At 38.6% G+C, this 11,882-nt stretch overlaps 1 protein-coding gene across 1 annotated transcript; it reads right to left on the reverse strand.

Moving 5' to 3' along the window:
* Positions 1-3,204: 3,204 nt before the first annotated feature.
* LOC131650282 (uncharacterized) lies at positions 3,205-4,064 on the reverse strand. Its single transcript, XM_058919998.1, has 2 exons — positions 3,806-4,064; positions 3,205-3,680 (listed from the first exon to the last, which is right to left on the reverse strand). The coding sequence occupies exons 1-2, from the start codon at positions 4,062-4,064 to the stop codon at positions 3,205-3,207; spliced, it is 735 nt and encodes a 244-aa protein (XP_058775981.1).
* Between the last annotated feature and the right edge of the window lie 7,818 nt (positions 4,065-11,882).

An 11,882-nucleotide genomic window follows, 5' to 3' on the forward strand; every position in this document is an offset into this window, starting at 1 on the left:
CATTTAAACTCGACGGGACGGGGTATTCTTAAAGATCGCTTTCCTCTTTTATATTTTGTTTCGCAGTTGAAGGTCGTTACCGTAGCTCTCATGGGAGGGTGATGCAATGGTGTTACTCCTGCTATTTTTTCATCTGTAGCAGCGCGGGATTAACACATTGTGGTTGTTGCCGATCCGTTTAGCAGCAGGATATTTTCTGAAGAATTGCTACGGCTGCAGCAGGTTGTTCAATCAGTTTCTATTGATTTTAACAGGACTGATATGATGATATGGCAGGCTGAATCGGAGGGAGTTTTTTCAGTTAAAAGTTGTTATAATCTTATAAATGCTAATCGTGTTTCATATGGTCCTTTGGGCGAATTTGATAAGGCTTTAACAATCGTTTGGAAGATGGACGTCCCGATGAAGATTAGAGCTTTCGGTTGGCAGAATTTTATTTATAGACTTCCGACGAAAGGAGATTTAACTAAAAGAGGTATTATATCTTTTTCCAACTCATCTTGTGTTAACTGTTGTATAAGGGAGGAAACTTCAGTTCATTTGCTTTTGACATGCCATAACGCGGATTCAGTTTGGAGAGATATTACCGAAAGGATTGGTTTCGATAGTTATAAAGCAAGGGATTTGAAGGAAAGTTTTTTGAAATGGTACTATTACGGAAGAAAAGTTAAAGTTAGAAAGGGTAAGGAGGGTGTGGTGTGGTTGGCAGTTGTTTGGTCTCTTTGGACGGTTAGGAATGGCATTATCTTTAGGGGAGATACTTGGAACATATTCGATATAGTTTGGGGGATAAAAGCGTTAGTTTGGTGTTGGGATTTTTTTAGGAAAATTATACAACCCAATTGTAATTTTTACGAGTTTAATAGGCTCCCTTTATACTATTTGTCGTAAGAGGCAATTGGCGTTTAATTTTTCTTCTGGTGCTGTGTATCCGGGGCTTTTTTGTAACAAGTTCAAAGAACTGTGGTTCTCTGTTTAATATACTCCTTGCTTACAAAAAAATGACACATCTTAATATCTACAAAAACATAAAATATCTGGCAAGAAATCTTTAATTGCGAAGAAAAAAATGAACCCGCTCTAACAATTTCTTCAACTCCTTATTTGTTATTGGAGCTTTCTGGACAACTATAATTTATTAGGTGATCAAATTTAAAATTTCCTCTCTTTGGTTTTTCTAAGAATAAAAAAATAATGGTAGAAAATAAACAAACAATATAATAGGATTGAATACAAAAATTGAGGAAAGATCAATAATGTGGACATTGTTTTAATTAAGAAGTGAAGAAAAAGGAAAATGAACCCTTGAGGATTTGGGATAGAAATAGGCTGGGTCGAGTTAGGTTTTGTGAAGTTTAAATTTGGTCTGTCAAAAAAACCGAAGCTTAAGTCTGGTATGTATCTTGTCGTATGCTTATTTTTAGGCCTGAGCATGACCTTTTCGAAGGCCTGGTTAGCCTGTTAAATAAAGCCTATTTGTTTTTTTACCAAAAGAAAATCAACTCATATCATTAAGAAGTAAAGGTTCAATGCAAGGAGGGATCATATGAAAGAAACTACGTCTTGTCCAGTAATCGTCCGCCTTTACTATAACCTGAGCAACCAAATTCGCTTGGCGCTTTACAAATTTTACCTCAAAGTTAGGAAATTAAGCAATAAGCTACAAATAGCATAAATGATAGAACTAAATTAGGAGAAACCCATAAAGTCTGTTTGAATATCCTGCGTCGTGTTCTGAGAATCATTCTAAAAAATAACATTCTCTAATTGCAACTCTATAGCGCTAGGGATAGCTTCTTTGAGAGCCAACGCTTCCGCTTCAAGGATTGGGTAGGAACCAAAATCCCAAGCGGCCCTAGCATAAATAAAATTCCCCAAGTGGTCTCTCATACACCAGCCCCTATTCGTAGTACCCCGAATATTGTTAAAACCCGCATCTACATTGCATTTCAATCTTCCTTCCATCAGAGGGTTCCAATTCAAAATAGGTTGGTAAATTTGATCCCAATCACTACTTTCTTGAGCCATAAACCACTCTTTCCAACTACAAAAAGCATGCAAGCCAAGTTTATGGTAAACCTCACTCTCATTATTCCAGATCATGTTATTATAGTTTCTCCATAAAATGTCAATCATAACCGTGGCTCTCCCCACCATCATTCTATCCTCCTTACTACAAATATCAAGAATCAAAGATGAAGCATCATGAAAAATATGAATATGGGGGGGTCAATAATATGAGACAAACTTGTTGTGCGCCAACGCCGATTTTTAGTATTACAACCAAAGAAAACATGCCATGAATCTTCCATTTGATGCTCACAAAACGGGTATGTGACCGGGCAATAAACATGAAATTGTTGCACCCTTATTCTAGTGGAAAGACAATCCATACATATCCTCCAAAGAAGGTGTTTTACTCTTGGTGGCGCCTTAATATTCCATAGGCTACGCCAATCTCCTTCCATACCGCTAAAGCCCAGTGTCCTATGCTCATTTATCCACAATCTATACCCCGACCGAACACTATAGCAACCATTTTACTCCTCTTTTCAAATCCATTTGTCTTTAGATACGTCTTCAACCAAAGAAGTTTGGAGGATATCAGCCACAACTACATAATCAAACAGTTCCCTTATTAAATGGGCGTTCCAAAATTTACCGTTAGGAGACAAGATCTCATTAACAGTAATATTTTACGCACCTTGTCGTTGAGGACCTTTCAACATTCCATTGTTCTTCCCCCTAAAACAAGTAGCACCCATCATTGAAATGTTCCTACCATCACCAATACTCCACCTACAACCAAGAGTTAACATTTTTATAGCTTGCCAAATGCTCTCCAGACAAAGATAGGATTATTACACAGATTAGCATCAAAGAACAACATTTGAGGAAAATACCTTGCTTTATAGATTCTGGAAACTAAATATTGAGACTTAGACAAGAGATGCCACCCTCTCTTAGCCACCATATCCAGATTAAAGGTCTTAAGATCACGAAAGCCTAATCCCCCCTTCATTCTTAGCACCTATCAATTCATCTCACGTCATCCACCAGATACAATTTTGGTTATTACCTCCTCCCCACCAAAAGGAATTAAGCATTTTTCATTATCATTCACAATTCCATCAGGTAGAATTAAAAGGCTCATAATGTAAGTATGTATAAATTGAAGTACCAACTTTATCATCACTTCCTTCCCTACTTTAGATATCGGCTACCCTTCCACGAATTAATCTTCTTCCAGATCATATCCTTCACATAACCAAAGGTGGCTTTCTTACTTCGACCTATTAGGGACGGGAGTCCTAGATAGGTTCCCGTACCAAGAACATGACGGACCCCCATAATGCTAGCCAGATCCTCCTGAGCAGGTATACGGATATTCCTACTAAAAAACACCTCAAATATAGAAAGGTTAATGTCTTGACCAGATGCTTCATCATAAAGATTAAGGATCTCCATAATATTGTGAACCTCAATGAGATTTGTCCTGCAAAACAGAAAACAATCATCAGCAAAAATCAGGTGAGACACACTAGATGCTCCTCTGAATATATGGATCCTGTGGAGATCCCCACGAGCGACAGCTCCTCTGATAAGAGCCGAAAGACCTTCAATGATAAGAATAAAGATATAAAGGGATAGGGGATCCCATGCCTCAAACATCTTCCTGGCTGAATTGGTCAAGCATTATATGCATTCACAAGAACAAAATAACTCACCAAAGAGACACACATCATCATCCACCGAATCCAAATCTCTGCAAAGCCCAATCGAACCAACACCCCCTTTAAATAACCCCAATTCATCCTATCATATGCTTTACTCATATCTATCTTCAAGTCCAATTGGGCATTTTTCCCCGAAGTCCCTTTCTTAAAGACGTGGATAACTTCAAACGCAATCATGGAATTATCAAGAATAGACCTCCCCTCCACAAAATCCGACTGCTCCTCGCCAATACACTTATCCAAACATTTCTTTAATCTATTGGCAAGGAGTTTTGAGACAATTTTGTAGGCCACATTGCACAATGAGATCTGACGCAAATCCTTCATGCTATTAGGGTTACCACATTTTGGGATAAGACAAATATTTGTTTCATTAAGCGTATCCGGGAAAAACCTCTATCTAACCAAATCTTTGCCTCGGTAAAAATATCCTCCCCATATATCGCCTTGAAATTCTGATTGAATATCGGATTAAAACCATTCGGACCAGGGGACTTGTCTGGGTGCATATGAATAAAGGCCTGATAAAGTTCTTCTTTCATTATAGGAGCTGTAAAGAACTCATTATCAATATTTGAAATAACAGGTTATATCAAATACAACACCGACTCATACATTCATGTTCTAGCTTCAAACAAAGTATCAAAATAACGTTTTGCAATTCCATACATTCCTTCTTGATCCCGAATCTCTTCTACCCCATCTTCTGTAAGCATTTTAATTTTTTGAAAATTACGCCGAATTGAAGTGGACCGATGAAAAATTTGTGTATTAAGATCTCGATCTCAAAGCCAATGTGTCTTCTCCCATTGCCGTTGTAGCAACCTGCCTAAAAGATTTAAACTTTAGAGTCGCCACCTATTCTGAAGGGCGAATAGGAAACCCTACGCAGATACGAGATTCAGGGTAAGTTATTATAATCAGGTTGAGGGAAGGTGTTAGGCACCCTCAACCCTTTCCTAAAGGCTAATAATTCAAAGATCAGGGTTTCATGGCAGGGTTCATAAAGAAATATGGCAAACAGAATTATAACGACATGATTAGAATTTTGAAGAGGGGGACTCGCCTTGTTGCCAAGTGCCTACGTACCTCCTTAGGGAGGATCAGAGTCTACGTAGTTCGGGCACAGGATTGTACGCCTTAGAATTGATTATAGAGATTGTGTGAAGTTGTTTTGAAATTGTTTTGAGGCTCTTCGAATTGCCTATCGCAGTTTGAATTTGATTTGAAAGGGCATTTTGAGTTGCCCAGGATAAAAATCCTGTAGTATTGTGGTTTAGTGTATTTTAGATGTTTCGGGCGTACAACCCTGATTTGGCACAATTAACCGCAATGATCAATAGGTTTGATCACCATAGTTAACAGATTAATAAAGGATTGCTGGCAATTCTAATCGATTAATTCGATTATCACTTTTAGCAAATTGATGTATTTTAATTATTAATTTATTAATTTATCGTTACCCCTCATAACCGATAGTTTCGATTACAAATAATAACGAATTGATAAGGGGAAATATGCTAATCATCATAACCAATAAGATGGTTAAAACCATTTAGCAAAATAAATTTATTTGAATTTTAATTTATAGGATTTGATTAATTAAATTAATCGATTATTAACCATCGCGACCAATAGATTTAGTCGGAACGAATAATAAATTAAATCCTAATATCTTTGATACTTTGGGCAAATGGGATTGGGTAAACCCTAATGCCTTGACCTTTCTAGGATTTTTGTGATTTTTTTTTAATATCCATTTAAATTAATTAAATCAATTAAAATTGATTAAGATCAATTAAATCGAATCATCGAATAATCGGGAAATATAATTCTACCCTAGTCCTAGTTTGAATCCTAATCCTATTTTTATATGTAATCCTAATTAAATAAATAAATCCAATTAAATATAATTAATTGATATTCAATCTAAATAACTAAATAAAATAGAAAAATATGTAGAAGAACCTGGCTGTAATTCTGTGTGGGAAGCCTCCGAGGGTGTATGGTGGGCTCATCATCTTCTTGTACGTTGGATCAAGCCAGTGCTGAAATCAAGGGCTATTGCGTGAGGGCATACGGTGAGGCCTGGGGACTCTAGAGCACTGGATCTGTACCTGCACATTTACAAGGGAAGGGAAAAAAATAGGCGAATCTGCAGGAGGCAGGGATCGAACCCCTGCCCTTGCACAAGGAAACGTGGAAACACCTTTCACCACCAGACCATGACTTGCTCGCTGATATTATCTCACACGTCATAAACTAAATAAAAACAATGGCTTGATTCCCACTCTTAAACGCGTGCGACAGCGGTACCAGGCCCCCTTCTTCTCCGTGAGTCATTTGCGATTACAGGCATCTGGCAAATTCGACCTCCATGAGACACCATTAATAAATAAAAAAACAACTCCATGGCTCGACTCAAACCACCAAGCCGAGCACGATGACACTCCTTATATGGTTCAATTCTTCTTGGAATTCAAAGCCCCAAATTGAAGCTTTCACACCCTAGCCATGGTGATTCTTGAAGCATGCACTAAAACTCAAATTAAAAGACGCAGGGAGTTTGAAAACAATGCGCTAAGCATAACCATACGTCCAAAATTAATTTATGATGCATATGAATGATTTCGGATTCAAGAAGAAATTCGACATAACCATGAACACAGGAGCATGTTTCGGTCTGTTTCGGTTGATGGTTAGAGTCGATTCACGTCCCGGGAGCAATGAGAATCCGATTCAGATGTTTACAATGATATCAATCTTGTTCCTATGATTCACGATTTCTGCAGCCTAGCTATAAGGCTTTCTTTGCCGCTCAAAAGTCCTCTTTTCTTGATGCAGCCACCTCCTCCTTTTATTAACGTGCCTGGGATATTGGAATAGGGTTGATTTTTGTTGTTTTTTTTTCGGCCTCCCCCCATTGGCTGACAAAGTCATCCCTTTTATAATACAACAATTAGGTTTTTTTCTAATGGGCCTAATGCCCAATTAACTTAATAAACTACACCTAATAATTCTAATATATAAAAATAATCCTAATAATAATATAAACATCCTAATTCTAATAATTAATAATAATACTCCTAATAATAACTAATACTAATTTAATAATCTTAAAAAAAACAACAATAATTAGTTAGTAAAATTAAAAGATATTAATACTAAAATAAAAACAAAGTGTTAGTGAAACACAAATAACATCCCAAAAAAAATGATAGAACTTTTTTCTGTAATAATTGGGCCCATTATTTGGATCCCAAAAAATACTTGCTATTCCAACCCCTATTTTATTTCAACCGATTTACAAGGGAATTTTATAAGAGGCCGAGTTTAATAATAGATATATTAAACCCTATGGCTCTTAATTTTTAACACCCTTAATAAATTAGAAGATATGGATTATATCGGGTAAATTTTGGGGTATGACAGCTGCCCCTGTTCAATCTTCTTAAACCTGAAGAATCGGATAGGCACGTCTGCCTATCGTGATCTAAAGGTAGAAGATGATTGAACACTGAGAATGCCCTGAAATTTGCTCTTGTCGGGAAGAAGCTCTGTGGGAGATGGGCTTAAAGATGCCACCCAAGGTGAATACCCTCCTTCAGAATGCGAAGCATATGCTTTCTGGAAGGGACCCTGTACTTTGATTGTTGCATAGCCTAAAAAGGCAACCTGAAATTTACGCAATGTTATGATGCATGCAATGTATGATGCAATGAGCTTCTCAAAAATAAATGAGAGTGATGTATGCATATGCATTATGTATGACTGAAGTATGTTAGTTGAATGATGCATGATTGTTAGTTGAGATGTGTTAGTAATTCTGAAAAGAAAGATAGCACCTTTGATTGTTTGTTGATGATGTTTTGGAAGATATCACTGCCGAGGGACTAACGTGATAAACTCAATTGAAGAACGGTTTAAAAATCTTGTGTGCCTGAAAAAGCTCCTAGAAAGGATGGAATACGCTTTAAAGAAGACTGCCTGGAAAGGTTCCTGAAAAGGAATAGCGAGGACCTTCTGTTGGTTGTGTAATTGGCTTGCTATGGTCAGCAGGCTTCCGCAGTTTGTGAACCCCCACTTACTATAGTTCTAGTAAGTTTCCGTAGTTTGTGAACCCCCACTTACTATAGTTCTAGTAAGTTTCCGTAGTTTGTGAACCCCCACTTACTGTAGTTCTAGTAAGTTTCCGTAGTTTGTGAACCCCCACTTACTGTAGTTCTAGTAAGTTTCCGCAATTTGTGGACCCCAATAGGATTGCTTGCTATAATTCTAGCAAGTTCACCTGCACCGACAGGGTTATCTGCGAATATCATAGCAGAATTTACCTGTGTCACCAGGGTTATCTGCGAGTGTTATCGCAGAAATTACCTGTACCACCAATAGGGTTATTCGCGAGTGTTGTCGCGAAATTTACCTATGTCACCAGGGTTATCTGCGAGTGTTATCGCAGAATTTACCTGTACCACCAATAGGGTTATTCGCGAGTGTTATCGCAGAATTTACCTGTGTCACCAGGGTTATCTGCGAGTGTTATCGCAGAAATTACCTGTACCACCAATAGGGTTATTCGCGAGTGTTGTCGCGAAATTTACCTATGTCACCAGGGTTATCTGCGAGTGTTATCGCAGAATTTACCTGTACCACCAATAGGGTTATTCGCGAGTGTTATCGCAAAATTTACCTATGTTACCAGGGTTATCTGCGAGTGTTATCGCAGAATTTACCTGTACCACCAATAGGGTTATTCGCGAGTGTTATCGCGAATTTTACCTATGTTACCAGGGTTATCTGCGAGTGTTATCGCAGAATTTACCTGTACCACCAATAGGGTTATTCGCGAGTGTTATCGCGAAATTTACCTATGTCACCAGGGTTATCTGCGAGTGTTATCGCAGAATTTACCTGTACCACCAATAGGGTTATTCGCGAGTGTTATCGCGAATTTTACCTATGTTACCAGGGTTATCTGCGAGTGTTATCGCAGAATTTACCTGTACCACCAATAGGGTTATTCGCGAGTGTTATCGCGAAATTTACCTATGTCACCAGGGTTATCTGCGAGTGTTATCGCAGAATTTACCTGTACCACCAATAGGGTTATTCGCGAGTGTTATCGCGAATTTTACCTATGTTACCAGGGTTATCTGCGAGTGTTATCGCAGAATTTACCTGTACCACCAATAGGGTTATTCGCGAGTGTTATCGCGAAATTTACCTATGTCACCAGGGTTATCTGCGAGTGTTATCGCAGAATTTACCTGTACCACCAATAGGGTTATTCGCGAGTGTTATCGCGAATTTTACCTATGTTACCAGGGTTATCTGCGAGTGTTATCGCAGAATTTACCTGTACCACCAATAGGGTTATTCGCGAGTGTTATCGCGAAATTTACCTATGTCACCAGGGTTATCTGCGAGTGTTATCGCAGAATTTACCTGTACCACCAATAGGGTTATTCGCGAGTGTTATCGCGAATTTTACCTATGTTACCAGGGTTATCTGCGAGTGTTATCGCAGAATTTACCTGTACCACCAATAGGGTTATTCGCGAGTGTTATCGCGAAATTTACCTATGTCACCAGGGTTATCTGCGAGTGTTATCGCAGAATTTACCTGTACCACCAATAGGGTTATTCGCGAGTGTTATCGCGAAATTTACCTATGTCACCAGGGTTATCTGCGAGTGTTATCGCAGAATTTACCTGTACCACCAATAGGGTTATCCGCGAGTGTTATCGCGAAATTTACCTATGTAGAATTTTGTAAATGCGTATGCATCATGCTTATGCATTATGCACATGCCCCTGTTGTTTGTATAATGCGTATGTGTGAATGCTTACGCATGCATATGTTGTATGATTTGAATTTTGATGTAACGGTCAGACGAGGACTGACTACCAGACGGGAACTGGACTTTGTAATGGTTTGGATTGCCAATAAAAATTGGGCTTTTGTGATATGTATATGCTAATGCTAATGCGTATGCGTATGCATGTATGCTAATGCTGATGCAATCTCATGGTTTTATCTCCTCAAACCCTTTGAACTTGTTTATTCCATGCTTGCACTTATACCCTGACTATGCTTATGATGGCTTTGTAATGTTTATGTATGCTTATGCATATGCGTATGCTTGGTTGACGTAATGAGTGGAACGAAGTAATGTCTTCTGTAAGATTACCCGAAAAGGTCTTTTGAATGGATGTGAATGTTTGTCTTGAAGAAGACTACCTGAAAAGGTTTTTCGACATGGTAGCAATTTGTCTTAGAGAAGACCACCTGTAAAGGCTCTTAGCGTAGATAGAAATTTGTCTTAAAGAAGATCACTTGAAAAAGTTCTTAGCAAGGGATGAAGAATGTCTTTAAAGATGACTACCTGAAAAGGTTGAAAGATGTCTTAAAGAAGACTACCTGAAGAGGTTCTTGAGAGGGATGACGAATTGTTTTTTTTGAAAGGGACTACCTGAAAAGGTGCGTAGGACAAGAATGTCTCGAAGAAGGCTACCTGAAAAGGTGCTTAGAAAAGTAATGTCTTAAAGAAGACTACCTGAAAAGGAACTTAGAAAGAAGGGAACGTCTTGAAAAAAGACTACCTGAAAAGGAACTTAGAAAAGTAACGTCTTGAAGAAGACTACCTGAAAAGGTATTTTGAAAAAGAATGTCTTGAAGAAGACTACCTCAAAAGGTACTTAGAAAAAGAATGTCCTGAAGAAGACTACCTGAAAAGGTACTTAGAGAAGGAATGTCTTGAAGAAGACCACCTGAAAAGGTATTTTAGAAAAGGAATGTCCTAAAGAGGACCACCTGAAAAGGTACTTAGAAAATGACGATGATTGTCTTAGAGAAGACTACCTGGAAAGGTTTTTTTTTTAGAAAAGATAACGTCTTGAAAAACACTACCTAAAGAGGTTCTTGGAAATGGTAATCATTCGTCTTGAATAAGACTGTTTGAGGAGGCTCCTAGAAAGGACTGTGAGATTTATCTTAAAGAAGACCACATGAAAAAGTTACGGTGCAATGTATCAACCAATGTATGTAATGCATGATTTGTATGTGTTTGTGTGATGCTCCAATGGTAGGTTATTAATAACCAAAGCGTATATAGTTCGCTGGAGTTGCGTGTCTGTTTGCTAGGATGGGGTGTGATGCTAGCGCGATTTCCCAATACCTGTTTTGTTTGAGCTCGGAAGATCGTAGTTAGGAGAAAGATTTGTTCGATGTTGTAAAGTGCGAGAACGCCTTTTCCTTTTGTTGTGTGTCTTGCGGATTTGATATCCATTGCCCTAGTTTGGCTCCTTTGAATTACTCCACGCTTTTTACCTTTTGAGGTTCTTCACGCTTTAACCTTTAGAGGTTCTCCACACCTTTAACCTTTGAATTGTTTGCCTTATGGGTTTGATACCCCATGCCCCCCGTGTTTAGTGGGAAAGATGCTTATGAGGGAAGTGCCCCCCCAGGAAATAGCCTTGTCATATGTTTCGACGTTTAGATTGAAGGATGTGCCCCTGATCTCCAGGTTATGGAAGGTTATCCATAGTGTTCTATCCTTTTGAATCCTTCCCATGTCTGACACGCCCCTGTTTGTTATTGCTTCGAGATGTGCACCCAAGTCGATTGAACCTTAGGAAGAGTGCCCCTAGTTGATAGGATGTTTGATTGTATGCCCCTGTGATCCTTGAAAAAAAATTTTTTTTGCCCCTGTTTAGGAGAACCCTCTAGATGTGGTTCCCCCTACTCCAGGGTCTTTAATCATGTTCAAATAATTAGCCTTTAACTCTATTTACTGTCTGTCATCTTTCTTTATCTTTTGCCACAAACCTTCATCTTTGCAATGTTAACCTTTAGGAAAGGGTTTTGGGTGCCTAACACCTTCCCTCGACCTGAATATAGTATCTTACCCTGATCTCTATACTGCGTAGGGTTTCCTATTCGCCCTTCAGAATAGGTGGCGGCTCTCTAAGTTATAATTTTTAGGGCAGGTTGCTACAGCTGGCGACTCTAATTTATTAAGGGTCGCCAGCTGTAGCAACCTGCCTAAAAATTTCAGCTTTCGAGTCGCCACCTATTCTGAAGGGCGAATAGGAAACCCTACGCAGATAAGAGATTGAGGGTAAGCTATTATAATCAGGCTGAGGGAA

The sequence above is a fragment of the Vicia villosa genome, linkage group LG2, assembly GCF_029867415.1.
Source record: "Vicia villosa cultivar HV-30 ecotype Madison, WI linkage group LG2, Vvil1.0, whole genome shotgun sequence".
Classification (NCBI taxonomy): domain Eukaryota; kingdom Viridiplantae; phylum Streptophyta; class Magnoliopsida; order Fabales; family Fabaceae; genus Vicia; species Vicia villosa.